The sequence below is a fragment of the Ursus americanus genome, chromosome 13 (assembly GCF_024610735.1).
Source record: "Ursus americanus isolate L20-20 chromosome 13, mUrsAme1.1.p, whole genome shotgun sequence".
In the NCBI taxonomy this organism is placed as follows: Eukaryota; Metazoa; Chordata; class Mammalia; order Carnivora; family Ursidae; genus Ursus; species Ursus americanus.
The window spans coordinates 41,052,945-41,074,039 of NC_142139.1; the positions used below are offsets into that span (position 1 = coordinate 41,052,945).

A 21,095-nucleotide genomic window follows, 5' to 3' on the forward strand; every position below is an offset into this window, starting at 1 on the left:
ATAATGTCGTTATTTTTTGTTGTTGTTGTGTTTTACCTAAATCTGGACGTATTTCAGGGTAGAAGATGTATGGCCCAGGGGCTAAAACTGAAAAAGCTGCAGAAAGCGAGAGGATCAAGCCTGAGAGCGAAAAGGGAGAGGCATCAGCCAGCAAAAGCACAGAAGAGAAGAAGAAAGAGAGAAAGAGAGAAAGAGCAAGGACAGTACGTGACAAGCAGACAGGCTGCATGAGGGCCGCCCTGGGCCCTCGGAATCCCGGCAGGATCCAGGATCGCAGCACCACCACCACCACCAGCACCACCCCCCTTCACCACCGGTCTCGCTCTGCTCAGATCCTGCCCCATTACTAGGAGAGCATGGGCGTGGTCACGGGAATGAGGAAAGTACTTCACTTGGCTTTTAATCCTCAAATCCTAAAATTGCCAGCTGGTCAGCTGCACGGTTGTAGCGTCCCTTACAAAGGATCATTGACAATATCCATGCAAACACAGTTGGGACGCATATTCCACACATCTGGCAAGGACCCTGGGGAAAATCCTCGTAGGTCGGAAACTAGGGGGGGTGGAGGGGGAATGCTGGAGGTGAGCCTGGCAACCCCAGCCTCCTCCGAGCAGGCACGTCACACTCCCACCACTGTCCCACCCCCATCACTGCTCCAAACACCGTCACGAAGTGGAAATGACTCTGCTTCCCATGAAGCAAACTAGCTAACTTCTCCTTTTTTGAAAGTGGAACAAATATGCAACCAAGCTCTATTTTTTTTAAGTGAAAAAAAAAAAAACCCACGTATTACGTACCAACTGCAAGAATGCCGCGCTGCTGTTATAATGTAAAATAGAACAAGGCTGAGAGCATGGCGTAAACTCAGGATCTCGAGTATGTTGGGCCTCAATCAGAGGACCCATTCTTTCATTTGTTATATAGACTCCCTGCACAAATTGTGTCAACTATTTTACTTCATTTTATTATTTTTTAAGATTTTATTTATTTATGTTTGCAAGAGAAAGAGAGAGAGAGAGGAAGAGAGAACATAAGTAGGGGCAAAGGGAGAGGGAGAAGCAGGCTCCCCACTGAGCAGGGAGCCTGATGCAGGGCTCGATCCCAGGACCCTGAGGATCATGACCTGAGCTGCAGCTGGACGCTTAACCGACTGAGCCACCCAGGCACCCATATTTCATTTTATTTTATGATTTTTAAGAATTTTATAATTCAGACAATGAAACGAAAGAAAACACAAGTCAGGTGTCAGGCATTCGACCTCAGCGCTGCTCTGAGGAGTAACTGGAGGATATGAATGTCAAGATATTCCAGACACCAAACTCAAGAAGTCTGCCTACTTCTCATCCCCCTGTACGTCTGCACACAGCAAAGAGCCAGTCAGTGTTAGAAGGATGAGACAAAACCAAAACAAAAGCTTTCCAGCGGGTCTCAGCCTTGGTTGCATCACCCGGGGACCTTCTAACGCTCCCGATGCCCAAACCTTTACCTCACAATCTCTGCAGTAACGTGGGCCTCAGTATTCTTTACAGTTCTCCAGGGGACTCCAAGGTTGAGAACCACTGCCCCCGACCCTACCCATTTCTGGTCTTCCCCCGGGCCACCCCAGCACCCCTCCCCTCCTGTTCTCTGTGCTTCTGCTTGGCAAACTGAAGAAAAATCAGAGGTCAGGGAGTTGGATGCCAAAGGCGTGCCTAGCGGCTGCCAAATCAATCACCAGAATGCGGTAGCTTAAAAATCCCCACTGATGCCTGGAGCTCCTGACAGACTCTGGCCAGGCTAGAGTGAGAGAGCACTGTGACCCCTGTGTCTTCCCGAGTAAGGCTGAACAGGAGAGAAGGTGCTGGAGTGTAAAAGCCTCATCTCCAGGAACGATCACCCCTGACAGATCAGCTTGGAGGTTTACACCAGTGGTCCTCAAACTTTAGCACCAGAATCACCTGGAGGGCTTCTCAGACACAGAGGGCTGGCCCCTGCTCCCAGAGTCTCCGCTTTAGGAGGTCTGGGATGAGGCCAAGAATTTTAAGGGTTTTTTTATTTTAAGATTTAAATTTTAGGTAACCTCCCCACCCAACATGGGGTTCGAACCCACAACCCCAAAATCAAGAATCACGCTCTTCTGACCGAACCAGCCAGGCGCCCCAAGCATTTTCATTTCTAACAAAACGGGGCTGCTCCTGGTCTGGAGGCCATCCTTTGACAGCCGTTGGTTTAAGTTGCCCAAACAACCTCATTTAGTTGTGCATTTAGTTGTTCTCAACACTTCAGGACGCACCAACATCGCCTGGGGGGTTTCAAGCCCCCCCAGATCCGTTATGGGAGGGGATCTGCCACCGCACGTGGGCAACGATAGGTTCTCAAAGCTCCCCCAGTGACCGCGCCGTATGTAGGCAGGAAGGAAGTATGCTGGGTTGGGAGTTACTGAGTTAACTTGAAATTCAATTGACGTTATTTTAATTTGTTGTTAGTCGTGAAGATAGTCCTTCCCAGCTTTAAAGACGATTGGAGAGCCCTACACAGAAAGAAGCCTCTGAAAGCAAAATGAATAGGCGTATGGCCTCTCTCTCGGGTTCTGGTATCTTTTTACAGATCAGTGCCTCGGCCTCTGTGGAATCCGGCTGTGCGGGACCAGGGAAGAATGGGAACAAATGACTTAGCAGACCCGTCAGGCCCCGGTCTGTCTGTGGGAGGGTGACTGCGTTTGAGGCAGGAAGAGGCCAACACTGAGTGGATGGGCTGGATGGGCAACGGTCCCTTGCTGGGGGGCCACCGGGACACCATCCTGCATGGCTTCTGAAGTGTTCTGCCCTTTCTCCGGTTTGCTTGGTTTCAAAACAGTGCTAACTTACTGTTCATTATCTGAGAGTATTTCATTCAGGTCCTTGTCTCTTGCCCAATGCCTCCGCGGTTGGGCGCCATGTCTCTCCCTAGCACCCGGGAGCCTGTCGGCTGCTCAGCAGCCATTGGGTACAAGTTGCTCAGGAAAAGTAAAGCAGCCAGGTTTGTCGGAGAGACAAGGTTAGGACATCTGTCACCTTTTTACCACGAATATCCTGTCCTCCTCCCTCTGCCCACCCTCTTCCAAGAACACACACAGTGCATTCATAGTCACAAAGATCTCAGGTGGTTTGCTCAAAAGGTTATCTGAATTTTAAAGAAAACACTGGAAAATGAGAGGAACTGTTGAATGCCAAGTGAAGAATCCTGAGTGATGAAATTTCATGTTTCTCGTTTTCATTGGGTGGGGTGGGGGGAATCCGGTGTTCTACATGGTTTCCCGCAGGTGACCTAAATCTCCGGGGACAGGCCTAGGGAATCGGAGGGATTGTTGTTTCATTGTAAGCTCTGTTGTACAACGTATTTAACAGTTTTGGTTAAGTGAAATAGTCACTTACCATATTTTTCCTGACATATTTACCCGAAGAAGATACGGTCAGAGTAAGTAGGGTCGAACAGATGCGAGGCCAAAGCCCCGAGGGGTATGGGTAGTTCTAACCATCACGGGGCTGCCCAGGGAAAGCAATGCCCGGGTTTTGCATACCCTTTCTCTCCAGCCATCGCGTGACTAGAGGGGACGATGCCTTATGTTGAAAGAAGGCTGACAAATGTTTCTTTTGCTTATTTGGGGAGGGTCATCTGGTAAAATGCTTTCCTGCGGTTGTCTGCTCTGGGAATTTACTTGTGGAGCTCGGTTACATTTTTACCGCATTGCCTTGAGAAACACACCTGCAAGTACAATTTACTATCAGATGGAAACGCCCCACGAAGGGGGCCCACATGCTCTCATGTCTTTTCTGTTTTAAACTGGTTATTTTGATGTCTTTTTAAGAGAAAGCTTACTCATATTTAATCAGACTTGCCCAGACCCTAAGGCTGTCTTGGTTTGAAGTTACTCACCTGGGGAAGCTGCATTTGACCATCTGACTACCTTTTTTGCACACTGGAGACCTATCCTGGCCTGTGGAACCTGGCGGCTTAAAGGAATGGATGTATTTTTATGGGACAGAATACACATACACTTTTCACATTTAACTCTTTCTATTGTCAGTGGGATAATAGACGCACAAATGCTTTATAATGGGAAAAAAAGGATTTTATTAAAATGATAGTTATTGTCACTACTAATCTGAATACTTTTCTATTTTTATTATATTTCTCTCTCTCTTTTGAATAGCCAGTTTCAAGAATACAATTCTAGAGAGTAAGTTGGAAACAAATGTTCTTGGCCATGCCCTTGTCTTCTCCCTGGCCTGCTACCAGCCCCCCTCTGAGTAGGGAAGGGAGACAAGGTGGGCTTTTGTGCGGGGCGTGGAGGCCCTCAGTCCAGGCGTGGCAATCGTTGCTCAGATCAGCACAGGCTCAGAGTTGCCAGAGAAAGGAACTGAAAGACAGGGATAAGCCAACAAACTAAGTGGTGGATGCATGTTTGTGGTAAATGAGAGGGCAGGAGAGCGGGGAAAAGAGATGCGGGCTGGTATCTCAGGGGCTAAGGTACCTTCACCACAAGCTGCAGGAGAAAGGGGGACAGGGTGTAATCAGAATTTCCCATCGCCAGCCTATGGGGGAGCAGAGAGCAAAGCGTTTGGGAGGCTGAGGAAGAAGGCAATCTCCTGAGGTCTCTGACGTGGTGTCTGAGGGGAGCAGATGGTGGGCTGGACTTTCTGGGCTCAGCAAAGTCCCTTACCAGGTCTCTAAGCCCTGCTTGCTTCTGATCCTATTTTACCTTGAGAGAGACTCAGTCCTGCCCCCCCATCCCGGGCAACCTAACAGGGCTCGAGCACTGAGAATCGAGCACTGCTGCTTGAGCTACTGACGCTGGCCAGTCCCACTCTTGCCAATCTCTTTTCTGTTTTCACTATTATGATCCTGCATTTTTTTTTCCTCTTCTAGTTTTTAATAGGATGAATTACATTAGTAGATGTTCTAAAGTTGACCCATTCTTGGATTCCTGGTTTTAGCCTATGCAATCTCTGGGACGTTTTTTGTTCTGTTTTGCTTGTTTTGTTTTGGTTTTTTCCAGCACAGTTCCTCTACTTGTTATTTGAATGATTGATCTAGGACTCGGCCTAAATTTTCTTCTGATATTTGTTAACTGGCTACATAGCCAATATGCTTGTGGTCTTAGTGATGCACCAAGATAAGGATGGTCTTTGCTTCACAAAAGATAATCATAGTCATAGAGTTACTAAAATACAGGATGCCCAGTTACATTTGAGTAACAGATAAACAACAAATAATTTTTTGGTATAAATGTGTTCCATGCAATATTTGTGTGGCCTATACTTATACTGAATTGCATGAGATGTACTTATACTAAAAAAAAATAAAATAAAAGTATTTATTTGAAATTTACATTTAACTAGTGTCCTATATGTTTATTTGCTAAATCTAGTAATCTTAACCATAAAAACCAAGCATTATGTTTTAAAAAGAATACATGAATTTTTAAATTAATATTGCCAATGGAAGAAAAAAGCACATGTCAGCAAACCTTAGTAACCACTGGGCTCCTGTTTCTAACAACTACAATGGGACCGGGAAGCAGGAAATAATAAATTCATATATAACAAAGACACATAGAAGAAAAATTGAGATTTCAAAAACGAACTAGATTTGGTGGTTTCGTTTCAAGGAAAAGAAACCAAAACACCACCAACAACTGGCCCCTCTCTAGTAGATAACTCTCCTTTCAAACCACCTTCTTTAATCAATCAGGAAAGGCTTCCGTGCTGTTGTCCCACCCCCCCCCCCATGCCCACGCAGACTTTTCTATTCATTTTATGTTACAGAAATTTTATTTCTTCTTCGAGTTTTCAAATCAGCTCTTATTGGCTTGAAATTTATCATCTATGGAATTTGTATTCCTTTTGTATTCCTTTCAAAAGACTCCTCAAAATGTTTGTGACTACCTGGCCTTTCAGCAAATCGTCATGCTGCTCAATGCATATTTTCTGGGTCTGAACTCCATCCCTAGTTTGAGAGGAAGACAGATAAGAATACTTTCTCAGGGGGCGCCTGGGTGGCTCAGTCGGTTGAGCGTCTGCCTTCGGCTCAGGTCATGATCCCAGGGTCCTGTTATCGAGCCCCACATCGGGTTCCCTGCTCAGTTGGGAGCCTGCTTCTCCCTCTCCCACTGCTCGTGCTCTCTCTCGCTATCTCTCTCTCTGACAAATAAATAAATAGAAATCTTAAAAAAAAAAAAAAAAGAATGCTTTCTCAGCTCTACTGGTAGATGCAGCTACGTGATATTCCCTACGGGAGGGGAAGCAGTAACTGTTGCCTGTTTTGGTGTGAGAAGACGGAAGGAAACTATTTATACATGAAAAGATTTGGGATAGTTCACATTTTGGAATAAAATAAAACATGGTTAACTAAAAATTCCTATTCATCCAGGTATTACCACAGTTTCATTTTATTATTTAAATGGTTATGATTTTTTCATGAATACATGTAAATCTTGGATAAATTTCATGTCATTCCTCAGTCAGTCGTGTGTCTATTACGTACTGGATGCTATTCTAGGTTCTGGGATATAAAGGTGAACGAGACCAGGTCTATGCCTCCCAGGGAAACACGGGTAAGTAGGGACAATGATACATAAATCAATAACTACAATACAGTTTAATAAAAGCAATTGTGTATGATTGTTGGTGTATGGAGTCCCATGAGGACATGGGGGAGGAAGGCCTTCATTCATCTGGGGGTAGAAGATTCAGGAAATCTTCACAGAGGAGGAGTTCCTTAAAAGGAATCTCAGGAGTTCATCAAGCAAAGAGGTCAGGGAAAGGCACTACAGTGGAAGCACACAGGAAGGCTCAGAGTTTGGCACATCCAAGCAGGTGTACCTGCGGGCATGTGGTAAGGAGTGTCAGGGTTGAGCAGGAAAGGAACTCAGGACAACTCATAAGGGGCCTTGAAATGGTGTCAAGGGGTTTGGAAGCTATCCCAAGGAAATGAAATCCCACTGAAGGGGTAAGTGCAGGAGGAAATGATTACTTCTGTCATAGAGCTATTCTCTGGATGTTACGTGAAAATGGGTTGGAGATGAGACTAAAGGCAAGGAGATAGGTTAAGAAGTTAATGAAGTAGACGAGGTGAGAGCTCACAAGGGCCTAAACTAGCAGGGAGCTGAGGAGTTCTGCTCTGGACATGTTGAGCTTAAGGCCCCTGTGGCGTGCCCAAGGAGAACCGAGGGCAAGAACGCAGGTCTAGAGCTGGGCAGCTAGGCCTGGTGGGAGGTGGTTTTTTGGGAATCATCAGACAAGGAGTGAGATGAAAGCCAGGAACATGGATGCCATGACCTAGGAGGGATGTAGGGAATAAGAAATAAAAGATAGACATTATTATGGAATGAGCAAGTGGAAGAGAAAGACTCCTACCCCCAAACTGGAAGGGAGCAACCAATGTCACAGGAGATCAAGGAGAAAATGGCATCATAAGACCCAAGGAAGAGGAGCATTTCTATAATTGATTAATTATGTTAAGGGTTACAGAGGAAAACGTGTAAGAAGGACAGAAATGCGTGCCTTCGGTGTAGCTGTTGGAAGGCACTGGTGATCCAGAGAGAGCAGCTTGAGTGCTGTGCTTGACACAGTAGCCAGGTTGCAGTGGGTTGAGATGAAGGCATGCTGACTGTCTTTCAAAGAGATTGGGAATTATGGAAAGGAAAGATAGAGGAAAGCTCGAGAAGAACTCAGAGGTGCTCTAGTTATTTTTCATTATGAATATATACCTATCTTTTTTTTAAAAAAAAGTGTTGATATTGTTTAGACACTAATTTGAACAGAACAACTATTAAAAAACATTTACAAGATAATTTGCCAGAGCAAATTAGACATTGATTGGATATGTGATGATGTTAATTTTTAAAATAATAATTGTATTGAGTTTATACTTTTTTACATTTTTTTTTTTTTAGAAAATAACGTAACAGATAACCGACTACCAACCACTAATTTTTTTTACACTTTTCCATATTGACCAGAGGGTGGGTTGGCAAACTTTTTCTTAAAGAGCAGAGAGTAAATATTTTCGATCTTGTGGTCCAAAAGGCAAAATGCAGTTTTCATTTAACCGTTTAAATAAGTTTTCATTTAACCATTTAAGTATATAAAAACCATTCCTAGATCATGGGTCAGAAAAAAACAGGACACTCACCGTGATTGGTCCGTGAGTCTTCATTTGCTGTCTGCAGGACTGTCATGTTTTTTCCTGAAAGAAACACAGCAGAGATGCAGTGAAGCCCTCCTTGTACTCCTCCCTGATCTCATTCCCCTGCCTCCCTCTCCAAAGGGAACTGCTCTCCTAAAGTTAACAGCAATCCCAACTTTTCAAATATGCCTATATCCCTAAGCAATATAAGCATAATATGGAGTGTTTTTAAAAACTTTAAATAAATATAATCATTCTGTGCATAGTAATTTTCAGTTGGCTGCTTTGGCCAACACTACATTTGAGATTGAGTCATCTTCATACCCTTGGACTAGTTGGTTAATTTTACCTCTTGGATGATATCTCATTTTGTGACTCTAGTAAGTTTCATGTACGCTTCTTCTGTACATGCACATTTAAGTCGTTTCTGTCTTTTCCGTCTTTACAAACAATACTACAACCAACATTCTTGGCCATGACTCTTTGCAGCACATTTGTGTTTGATCTGGAGCACACACCTAGGATGGAATTGTTGGGGTCGTAGGGCACGAAAATATTCAGCTGGCTAAATATTTCCAAATTGTTCTCCAGACTGATTGTATAGAAAAATTTTCTTTTCCAGTAATCTGATATAGTTGGTAATCTGAAAAATTCTCCCAATATGCAACACCTAGAGATACTGAATGAAATATAAGAGGCAACTTCATACATGTATAAAGAAACCTCAAAAAAGCAAGGAAATCCCCAGGTCCCCGGAAAAAAAAAATCTTTTTTTTAAAGAAGAAAAGAAAAAGGTGATACAGAAAATTTAAATCCAGAGACAAATTGACCTATGGGGACTTCCTAGAACAAAGGTTTGGGCCCGTAGGGACATAAGAGGCTATGTAATACTTCCAGAGGGTTCCTGTCCATCTCTAAAACACCAGGCCATGGGGAGAGAGGGGGGGGGGAGAAAGAAAGAAAGAAAGAAAGAAAGAAAGAAAGAAAGAAAGAAAGAAAGAAAGAAAGAAGAAAGAAAGAAAGAAAGAAAGAAAGAAAGAAAGAAAGAAAGGAAGGAAGGAAGGAAGGAAGGAAGGGAAAGGAGGAAAGGAAAAGAAAGGGAAGGAAATGGAAGGGAAGGAAAGGAAAGGGAAGGGAAGGGAAGGTAGAAGGAAGGAAGAGAGAGAGAGAAAGAAAGTGAAAGAAGGAGAGAGAGAAAGGGAGAAAGAGAGAGAAGGAGGAAGTGATGAAGGGAGAGAAAGAAAGAGAGAGGAAGGAAGGGAGGGAGGGAAGGCGGGAGGAAGCGTTAGGGAAGGAGGAAGGGAGGAAGGGAAGAAAGGAGCAATGATTTTGGCCAAGTTCTAAGTCAGAGTCAGGTGTGCCATGCCCAGGCTGATCTCACCATCACCCTGACGCTGTGGACCCTGGCTCTGCTTCTGATTTTCAGTTCGATTTTGTCTACTTCTTTCTCCTTGTCAATAATTTTGGCGTTCTTGTCTATCTGCTTCTGGGATCGGCCTGTCCCCACAGCAGACCCTGCTTTGTTGGCTTGCACATTTCATGAGGTTTTGGCACCTCCTCATACAACTCTTGGAGTCTGACCCCTGAGGCCTCCTCAGCCTGTCCCCTCTCCATCCCAAGGCTGGCCTTTAAGCCTGAGGTCCAAGCACCACCAGCTCCGCTCAAGCCCGGCACATCCCTGCCTCCATATCTTCCAAACACTATTCTGTAGTGACAGGACTAAGTTGTATTGGGAAAGTATTTACAATAACCTGGTGATGGAATCAGAAAATCTGGTTTTTTGCCAAATGGTGTGAAGTCAGCCTCTGTGTGCCAGAGTGCGTCCTCAGTGCCCCCAAGATTTCTATTATGAACGGGAATCAACAGATACAATAAGCAACAAGATTAGGTCTACAAACACTGCAGGTCAAAGTTATCAGAAAATACTATGTTTTTAAAAAAGACATAAAAGAAGGAATAATTAACGCAAGAAAAAAATAAAAGCAAGACAAAGTATATTTTTTTTTCTGGAAATGAAAACAATTTTCTAGAGTGAAAAATAGAACGGAACTGAAAAGCCCAATGAACGGGTGAAGCAGCAGGATAGGCTCGGGGATTGCAGGAACCCTCCCACCAGCAGCGCAGAGTTCCTGTTTCTCCACGTCTTTGCCAACATTTAAGGGCGGTGCAATCTAGATGCAGGTAGGCGGATTGCAGGTCGTATTGTTTCTCTGCAGAACTGGGCCCATTCCAGCCAAGACCCAGCCCTCTTCTGGCTCCTTGGATCAGGCTCTCAGATACAGAGGGACTTCAAATCCCAGTAAATCCCTTTCTGCCTGGTTTTTTTATTATTTTTATTTTTTGGTGCCTGAGGGCAATGTGGTCCTTGGGGTCAGCTCTCAGCAGGGCTCTCGCACAGGGTTCTCTCACAAGGCTGTGCTTTTTCTCCCTGGTTCCCACACCCTGAAGCCTCTTACCAGTGACTTCGTCATTCCACTTTTCCTGCTTCTGGTCTTAACTTTGCTAATCCCCGGATGTTCTGTTGCTCACTCTGCACCTTGCAGCTCTTCCCTTCCCCCTTCCTATAGGCCAGTTTCTGACCCAACCAACCAAAAACAGTTCCTTTATTAATATGCAATAACCTTCGACGCCGACTGAGGGGGTCTAAGATGTATGTGATACGTCTACGGTTGGAAGGATACCAGAGACATATTTTTCTAAACCTGAAACTAGACACATATTCTGGCAGAGCCTAAAAACCCGGAGATGTTATAATGTATGTCAGAGCATGGATTCCTGAGACTGAATCTTACTTAGGTTCACTATTTAGCTGTGTGACCTGAGGCAAGTCACTTAACCTCTCTGTGCCTCCTTTTTCTCATATGTAAAGCAGGGATACTAGTACCCACCATATCAGGTTGTTAGGAGAACTAAATGAGGGAGTGTATGTAAATTATTTAGAAGGGCACTCAGCATACAATGAGGACTATATGCGTTTGCTCTCATCATTATTACTAGTGGAAATCAGAACTGTCCCAGTCAATAGCAGATGCCAGTCGCATTCATTGTAATGAGATCAGTGTCAGAAAATGCAGCTCCATTTATGCGACTAGTATTTTCTTTAATTCTTTCTTTTCTTCTCAAGGTTTATCTACTAATTACATGGTTCTTACTCTTCTGAAACTGTGCAGAAAATCTCCCCGTCTTTCCTGTCAAACCCAGTGTTTAACCCTGGCCACCAAAACAGTTACTGCCTCCTCGTTTCTGCCTCATGCCCTTAGCTCTCCTTTTACAAACCATTCTGCCCATCGCAGCTAATAAATCCTGTGCTTTCGGAGTCTGGGAAGTTGCTTCTAGCTTTCTGATAGTGTTAAGCTGACGCGGACAGGGCACAGGGCAAGAAGCCAGGTGCAAATGACTCCCTCGCTCCCAGGACAGAATGTTGCCTTGACATTGAACCTGAATTTTCTTAGCGTCCAACACTGGCCAAGATACCTAAAGCACAGTTCTTCTTTAACAGTGTTCATCTGTTTGGTCAAAATCCCAGAAAAGCTGTTTTCTCATTTCTCTCCTGGTGACTTCTAAGTAGATTATTTCACTTGGGATAGTAATCAAGACTGCAGCAGGCACTCCATAGAAAGAGAAAGGACACTGACTCCGAGGTATGGATGCTGGGCCAGGTAACTGCTGATATGAGATTATGTTGCCTGTTTGTGGTTGGCGTGACTCGAGCTATATCCTGGAATGTGCTTGCAACGAGGGGCGTCAGGCTGTTCAGTAGACTGGGTTCTACGACCAAACATCTCCAAGAGACTTGCTGAAGAATTCAATGAAATACGAGTGTAAAACCCATACACTAATTCACATCCTCAAGTCTCAGGCACCATTAGCTCAAAAGGATATACATTAATTAATTTAAAAATAGATAATCAGTCTTTAATTTATAAGAGACTTCCCCTTGGCTTTGATTATATAGCAAAGTGTGAGTGGGCATTCTTGCATTTTCTGACATTGGAAATCCAGACAGGGCCCAATAAGCGTGTTGGATTATCTAGGTGAGTACTGCACTGGGCTGAAACGCTGAATTTCCCCTCCGACTTCCCTGACGTTCTCGCACTACCTGTTCTCAGGAGCTCCTCAGTTTTTAGTGCTCCGCCTCAAATCCATTCTAGAATGATTGTAGCATTTGTCAACAATTACAGAGTTATTTATTTCTGCTGATGCCACCAAGGTTTTGGGAAGTCAAACATGAGCGACCGAGGATTTTCCCTGGAGGCTCTCACAGCCTGGTGGGCGATAGGGACACGTACACACTAAGGGGTCGACACGATCAGTTGTGTGTATGGAAGTTTAGCTTAATGTGGGCGTGACCCAGGGAAAATCACCAGGCAAGGCGCAGTGAGAGGAGACATCAAGGAGGAGGCAACCTCCAGTCTGGGTCTTTAGGGTTATGTAGGAGTTCACTAAGGAGGAAAAAAAGAGAACTTGTCATTCACTCTTGGCAAGAGCCCCAGAGGCCTGGAGCACACGCTCCGTTCGGCATGACCGGCTGGGCCGTGGGAGGGCCCACGGGAAGAGACGCCATGGGAAGGGGGTTGAAGCAAGAGTCAAAGTGGCATAAGTGAGGAGCACCCAAAGGTCTTTATGTGCACGAGCCACTGATCAGATACGAGCATTAGAAATTAGAAAGAACACTCGTACTGAGTCTTCAGATGATCCTTTTGCTTCGACTCAGAAATGTCAAGAAAATACTCAGAAGCTCAAGGAAATACTCAGGCAAGCTTAACGATCACTCTCAGGACACATTTGGAGGCACCTGTGGCAGTGCTGAGACTCACAAGAGGCGGAAGTGGGATGGCGGGCTCTGCTTCCTGGGGTGCTGAGGGACATCCTGCAGGGAAAGGAGTCTGGCCTGGAGGGCTTTCCACTGGGGCAGAGAAGGGACCCCCGGAGTCCCGGTCAGAAGAGCTGAGCAGCTGTGAGGCTTGGACATCTGACCTTTCCCTGTCCCGGCGTCTTGCCCTGTGCCACCCGGCCACCTTGGAAGCTGCGACATCCTTATGCTCGCTCCCAGCCCCCACACAGTGCGTAAGACCACACACTGTCCCCCTCGGGGCATCTGCAGCACTACCTCCCATTCCAACCAGCCGTCTTTCCATTGGGAATGGTTTGCCTTTCACTTTTCATTTTGCACCTCAGATACCTGGCAAGACCACATGGGGAGCACGCAGGGCAAGAGAAATTGGTGGGGCGGTGTGGTTGGGTGCTGACCGTGAATCTCCAGGAAATTGCCACATGCTAAGTCAGTGCCTGGTGCCTGCCCCCCCCATCCTATTTAAAGAACCCTAGCTTGAGAACTTTCCTTTTGCTTGAAATACTGACCTACACTACTAGAAACAGGTAGTTATCTGTTGACAGAAATCATGGGCAATGAGTTTATTTACCCAAGGGCAAGTCAACAAAACCACATGAGGCAATCGAGGGTGATTGAGCTTGTTGTAGCAACTGTCAAGGGTATAAATCAATTGCCCCTCTTAGCTCAAAATAATGAGTTAATATTTTGCCTTTCCAATACCTTTGATTTGCTCCAATCACATTACTTGCTAAAATAAAGGTTCATTAGTTACAATCAATGCAAAGAAAATATCCCCCAAAGTAACAAGATCAAAGAAAAACAGATGAAAGACTTCTCTTGAAAAGTTAGAATGGATGCCTGGTAACTCCTCCGATGATTTCCTGTTTACTTTCTTTCTTTTTTTTTTTTTTTTAACTTACTTTTTTTTTTTTTAACTTAACTTTAGTATACTTTCCAGTAGTACATTTCCATGCCCCAGTTTTTCCAGGAGATTTTGGTACTAGCAGATTTCCCAGTCCACGTTATTAAAAGTAAATTCATGACTTCTGATTGAAACATTTTTTTACACGACCTGCCAAAAAAGTTTATGGTTTCCTTACGATGCCTGTCAAAGTGGGGAAATTACAGGGACCCCGCACTTGTTAGAAGACAAAAATTTCAAGAAAGTTAAATGGAGTGAGGGAGCTGGAGCCGGATTGGCCAGCAGCCGGGAAAGCCAGACAAACCCCCCCTTACTCCACACCCCCCCCCCAACTACAATTCTAATTGTCTCCGTCTTTCACAGAAAGGACTAGGTTTTCTGGGTGTTGCCCTCCCCGGCAGAGTTCTGTAGCCTGGGGCACTGCACCAGCCTGGCTGGCGTCCTTCCCTGGGGTGGAAAGCGGGGAGGTAGCTTACCCCGAGCCTGGCTGGTGGGCAGCAGCGCGATCACCAGGGCAAAGGCGAGGGCAGCCCCGGGAGCCTTCCTGTCAGCTCGCCGCCCCGGCATGATGCTCCGCTGGCTTCAGCCTCCCTGAAACCTGAACATTTCCTGTTTCCTGCTTGTTTGGGTCGGTGCTAACTTGAAGGAGAGGTGTTTGCCTGTTTTTTAGGAAGTGATGTAATTCTGCAGGAGCCTGTCAGACCAGCGAGGATTGCAAAAGAGAAGTTGTTCTGCAAGCACTGATTCAGTTAGCAAGGTCTCCCGGAGCCCTTTTCCGTCCCGGCCCTCCCGCCGACCCCCATCTTTTGAAACTGTCTCTGAGAAACGGTGTCTATAGCTCAGCTGTCGTTGGGGATCCGGGACTGAGGATCCTGGACCACAGGCATTCTCCATTGGTGATTTTACTCCAACCCAAATGAGTCTCTGGGGCTGCCCAGAGCCTAGAGCAGCGCCATCCAGTAGAACTTTCTGAGATGATGGAGAGGTCCCCAATCTGTCCAATACAGTAACCATTAGCTACATAGGCTATGGGGCACTTCAGATGAGACCAGAGCAACATGAATTTGTGGTTTTATTTTTATTAATTTAAATTAAAAGTACTCCCTGTGGCTAGCAGCTGCTGTGTTGGACAGCTCAGGCCTAGCGAGCAGCGGCACCTGTACCATCAGAAAATGGCCAGGACACTTCTCTCCAGCCAGGCACGTCACCATCCCTGGGCCCTGAATGCCCCCTCCCTCAGAGGGGGGTAGAGGACAACGCTATCCACATGCCTGAATGTGCTCTGCTTCCCCGGAGAGAAATGCTTTCTATTTTTTTTTTCTTTATAAAGCCTTTGATTTCTTAGATCAGTTTTAGGTTCACAGCATAATTCGGAGGAAGGTGCAGAGAGGTCCCACGTACTCCCTTCCCCCACACATGCGCAGCCTCCCTTTATCGACATCCTCCGAAAGTGGTACAATTGTTACAATTGTTACAATGGATGAACGCACACTGATACGTCACAGTCACGCAAGGTTCATAGTTGACACTAGGGTTCTCGTGTGTCACACATTCAACGGGTTTGGCAAATGTATCATGACACAAACCCACCATGATAGTATCCTCCGAAATAGCTTCTCTGCCTTAAAAATCCTCCACGTTCCACCCATTCGTCTCTCCTTCCACCCTAACTCCAGGCACCCACGGATCTTTTTACGGACTCCGTAGTTTTGTCTTTCCCCAAATGGCGCGTAGCTGGAACCATGCGGCATGCAGTCTTTCAGATAGGTTTCCTTCACTGAGTAACATGCATTGAAGTTTCCCGCGTGTCTTTTGATGGCTTGATAGCTCATTTCCTGTTGGCTCTAAATAACAGTCCGTTGTCTGAATGAACCACAGTTACTAATTCACTCACCTACTGGAGGACATCTTGGCTGCTTCCAAGTTTTGGCAATTATAAATAAAGCTGCCAGAAACATCTGGGTGCAAGCATTTGTGCAGACGTGTGTTCAACTCCTTCGGGAAAAGACACCAAGGGGCTTGATTGCTGGGTGTATGGTAAAGAGAAATGATCTTTTAAAGGGCCCATTTCTGAAGCAGAACAGGTTCTCAGGGAGAAAAAAATCTGCACTTCACTTTTCTCCCTTCTTACATAACAAAAAATTTCTCAGAGGTGGTTAGCAAACCAAATAGGACTGAGCTGGATTAGAAGGGAGTGGAAATCCCGCCCAGCGGAAACAATGCGGGAAGGAGGTGTCTGTTTAGAACAGCAGGCAGGGGAGATTAGAGTGTGTTAGGTGTTTGCGTTCTCCTTGAAGTCCTTCCCTTGGTGTAGGTTTAGGGCCTAGGCAGCACAGAATGAAAGTTCATAATCATGTTTGCGCTGGTGCCAAGAAAGGCAGAGAGCGAGAGAGGCATCAGACACTGATCTTGTCTCTAACCCTTCGCGGGCAGGTACCATGAGTCACCCCTTACCAGTCAGTTCTTCTCTGGGGCTCTGGTTGGTGTGAACACTGGAGGCAACTGGAGTTCCTCAGCCCCTGACACAGCCAGCCGTTTTGGGGTTAGTGCATCGCTGCTTTTCAGCGACATTAGTCACTGTTTACCTCCGTTCTTATTCACAAGAAATGGGTTGGTGACTCATGGAATGTTCAGTTTGCTCACGGATCTACAGTATGCATTTCACTGTTTTAAACGGGCTTAGAAAGCCAACTGATACGGTATGCTTTGCCGCTTAGGTGACAGTGCAGAGAGCACTGCTGGAGAAAACAGACAAGCTCAAAACTGGATGACGGATTTGGAAAACAAGAGGGAGCGAACTCTCGCCGAGCAAGTGCGCAGACCACTGGCTCGGACGGTGAGGGCTCTGAGTCTGGCTGGCAGTTTTCCCCATCCTAGCACGCACCTCCCCCGTGTGACACCCATGCGCGGGAGAGGACGCCCAGTGATGGGAGTTCCCTTCCTTTGGCCGTTCGCACCCTATTAGGACTAGTGTTGGAGGCCAGGCTCCCCGCACTCGTTTGGCCATGGCGGGATGTCAGCCTTGGTTTCTCCAATTTAAAACGACAGCTCACCGGGAGGCTTTGCAGAATCTGGGATCTGTGGCTGGACCGCAGACTCTTTCCTGCGGCAGAGTCGGGCAGCTCCATGCAATCTCTCCGAGAGTGCCGGGCATGCCCCTGGGCCGCACGACACCACAGCAGTTAGCGCGATGTGCCAAATCAACGGAGGTCCTGCAGAAAGCTTGCACAGCCATGTAATTTTCTTTTGACCCCTGTGCTCTCAAAGACCCTTAGTGTGACTAAGCTTATCTTAAGGAGAGGAAAATTACCATCACCGATCAGAAAAGTGTAGCACCTCAGTGATCTCTTTGCTGCTGTTAAAATCACAGGGAGGCTGTGTGCTAGGTAAAGGCTATTTACCTCTGTTTGTTCTAATTTTACCAGCCATTAATTTTGGTAAGTGGCCGCCTGGCCTCTGATTAAATCCGGATGCACCTGTAACTAAAGGGAAGTCAGGGCCCCAGTCACATCCATGAGACCCTGGGGAGGCCCCGGAGGGCATGACAGGCACAGCGGCAGGGGGGCCACCTCGTCCTGGTGCCTGCCATTGGCTTTCAACGATGAAAGGAGAAAGGGAGGCCATGAAGTATGGAGGGCTTGTCGCGCTCAAGAGGGCAGGGGAGGGGCTGGAGGGACAGGTTATCGATTGGCTTTTGTCATCAACTGTCCGTATCACAGAAGTGACTCTCATCCAAATTCTCCTCCCTCCCCACCAGCCCTACAAGAGGAGGGGCAAAGGGAACAAACCCAGAAAGTGATGAGATCTCACAGTGAGTGCGGACTGCCACTCTACCCCGCACCCCTGCCGCTCCCACACACAGCTCCCTCGCACACGCACGTCCTCGTATACACAAGCTCTACACACTCCTGGGCGCTGTGGAAATTCAGGAATATCATCTAAATGAGAGCAAACAAGGACTGTCAAATCCAGGCTTGCGGGAGCAAGGGAGTCGGCCACCATCACTCGCATTTTGCCCGAGAGGCGAAGGCAGGCCCAGGAGCGGGGAAAACTTGATAGTGGGAAAAAGAGAAGGTTTCACGTATGCCCTGATAGCAGAGGCTGTTGGCATGAGGCACTAGAAGCAAGTTCTAATTGTTGGTTCCAGTGACTGGCTAAGGGTGCCTTTTCGGCTTCTCCCAACTCGGAAGAGGGAATACAAGTAGGGACCATTGTTACAGGGATTATTGGCTGGCTTCCTGGACCAGTGACTAGAGATAGGGTCTGACTTGTATGTGTTCGATTTATAGCAGACTGGCTTCCTGAGTTGTTTGCTATGGACCGTGGGTTACAGTTTTACTATCACATATATAGTCTGGCCTTTGTCCATTTATAGATCGTCTCTCAACACACCCACGTGCATACTCACGGAAAAACTCCACCCCCACCGAGACACATGCACACACGTTCTAGGGCTTCTTTCTCTGTCTAAATGTGAGATGGTGGTAGCTGATGGTCTGCAGTGCTTACTTAATAAGAAGGTCCTCAGACATGGTAATAGTAAGAGCAGGTGGGCGTGTGATCACTCTGAAGCTGATTGAGAGGGTGTAGGGAGCAGACTAAGGTCCCAGGCTCTGAAAGGCGTGCCCATACAAATAAATGGGCAGGGCAGGGCGGGGGCAGAAGAACCCCAGAGTGTGCAGAGAGACTACAGTCAGGAGAGGCGCTGATGGCAATTCCGCCATGTCTCGGTTAGCTTGGGATGCCATACAAAATACCATAGACTTTACACTTGACCTTTGAATAACACAGGGCTTAAGGGCACCGACGCCCCACACCTAACTTTTGACTCCCCCAGAACTTAACTACTAACAGCCTACTGTTGACCAGAAACCTTATGGATGACACAAATAGTCCATTAACATCAATTTTGTATATGTATTATAGACCACATTGTTACACAAAAGTAAGCTAGAGAAAAGAAAATGTTGTAAAGAAAATCATAAGGAAGTATGGAATCAGAAAAGACCCCGAATAGCCAGAAGAATGTTGAAAAAGAAAACCAAAGCTGGAGGCATCACATTCTGGACTTCAGCCTGTACTACAAAGCTGTAATCATCAAGACAGCATGGGACTGGCACAAAAACAGACACATAGATCAGTGGAACAGAATAAAGAACCCAGAAATGCACCCTCAACTCTATGGCCAACTAATCTTCAACAAAGCAGGAAAGAATAGTCAACGGAAAAAGACAGTCTTTTCAACAAATGATGTTGGGAAAATTGGGAAGCCACATGCAGAAGAACAAAACTGGATCACTTTTTTTTATACCACACACAAAAATAAATGCAAAATGGATGAAAGACCTAAATGGGAGACAGGAATCCATCAAAATCCCAGAGGAGAACACAAGCAACAACCTCTGTGACCTCGGCTGGAGCAACTTCTTGCTAGACATGTCTCCAAAGGCAAGGGAAACAAAGGCAGAAATGAACTTTTGGACTTCATCAGGATAAAAAGCTTTTGCACGGCCAAGGAAACAATCAACAAAACTAAAAGGCAACCTATGGAATGGGAGAAGATATTCACAAATGGCATATCAGATAAAGGGCTACTATCCTAAATCTACTAAGAACTTACTAAACTCACCACCCATAAAACAAAAAAATCCAGTCAAGAAATGGGCAGAAGACATGAACAGACATTTCTTCAAAGAAGACATACAAATGGCCAACAGACACATGAAAAAATGCTCCACATCACTAGGCATCAGGGAAATACAAATCAAAACCACAACGAGATACCACCTCACACCCGTTAGAATGGCTAAAGTTAACAAGTCAGGAAATGACAGATGTTGAAGAGGATGTGGAGACAGGGGAACCCTATTACACTGTTAGTGGGAATGCAAGCTGGTGCAGCCACTCTGGAAAACAGTATGGAGTTTCCTCAAAAAGTTAAAAATCGAACTTCCCTACGACCCAGCAATTGCACTACTAGGTATTTACCCAAAGGATACAAACACAGTGATTTGAAGGGCACATGTACCCCAATGTTTATAGCAGCAATGTCCACAATAGCCAAACTATGGAAAGAGTCAAGATGTCCATCGACGGATGGATAAAGAAAATGTGGTACATAGATACAATGGAATATTACACAGCCATCAAAAAGAATGAAATCTTGCCATTTGCAACGACATGGCTAGAACTAGAGGGTATGTAAGTCAGTCAGTGAAAGACAAATACCATATGATTTCATTCATATGTGGAATTTAAGAAACAAAACAGATGGGGGGGCCTGGGTGGCTCAGTTGGTTAAGTGTCTGCCTTTGACTCAGGTCGTGATCCTAGGGTCCTGGGATAGAGTCCTGCGTTGGGCTCCCTGCTCAGTGGAGAGCCTGCCTTTCCTTCTCCCTCTGCCCCTCCCCCCTGCCCCTCATGCTCTCTCTCGGTCTCTCTCTCCACCTCTCCTACTCTCTCTCAAATAAATAAATAAATAAAATCTTAAAAAAAGAAAGAGAAAGAAAGAAAGAAAGAAAGAGAAAGAAAGAAAGAAAGAGAAAGAAAGAAAGAAAGAAAGAAAGAAAGAAAGAAAGAAAGAAAGAAAGAAAGAAGAAAGAAAGAAATCAAACAGATGAACATGGAGGGAAGGAAAAATAAGATAAGATAAAAACAGAGAGGGAGGCAAACCATAGACACTCTTAACTCTAGGAAACAAACTGAGGGGTGCTGGAAGGGAGGTGGGTGGGGGAAGAGGTAACTGGCTGATGGACATAAAGGAGGACACGTGATGTAATGAGCACTGGGTGTTGTATGCAACTGACGAATCACTAAATTCTACACCTGAAACTAATACTACACTATATGTTAATGAAATTGAATTTAAATAAAAATATTTTAAAAATCAATCAAGAAGAAAAAAAATCATAAGGAAGTTCCAAAAAAATCATAAGGAAGAGAGACTACATTGAGAGTATTGTACCTTATCAAAGAAAATCTGTGTATAAGTGAACCCATGCAGTTCAAAGCCATGTTGTTGAAGGGCCAACTGTATTTTCTCACAGTTCTGGAGACGGAGAGTCAAAGATCAGGGACCCACATGGCCGTGTTCTCGGGAGAGCCCGCGTCCTGTTTATAGATCACTGCCTTCTCACTGTGTCCTCACATGGCAATGACCGAGAGCAAGCTCTCTGGTGCCTCATCTTGTAA

The 21,095-nt window shown here is 45.7% G+C and overlaps 1 protein-coding gene across 4 annotated transcripts in view; it reads right to left on the reverse strand.

Moving 5' to 3' along the window:
• The window catches only part of TMEM154 (transmembrane protein 154), a 40,806-nt gene extending 26,230 nt beyond the window's left edge, over nt 1–14,576 (reverse strand). For all 4 annotated transcript variants that reach the window (XM_045798824.2, XM_045798823.2, XM_045798821.2 and 1 more), the window contains exons 1-2: nt 14,381–14,576; nt 8,155–8,208 (exon numbers count right to left, since the gene is read on the reverse strand). In XM_045798824.2, coding sequence (XP_045654780.1) covers nt 8,155–8,208; nt 14,381–14,471 — 145 coding nt within the window. In that variant the 5' untranslated portion in view covers nt 14,472–14,576. The remainder of the gene's footprint in view (nt 1–8,154; nt 8,209–14,380) is intronic.
• Nucleotides 14,577–21,095: the final 6,519 nt, after the last annotated feature.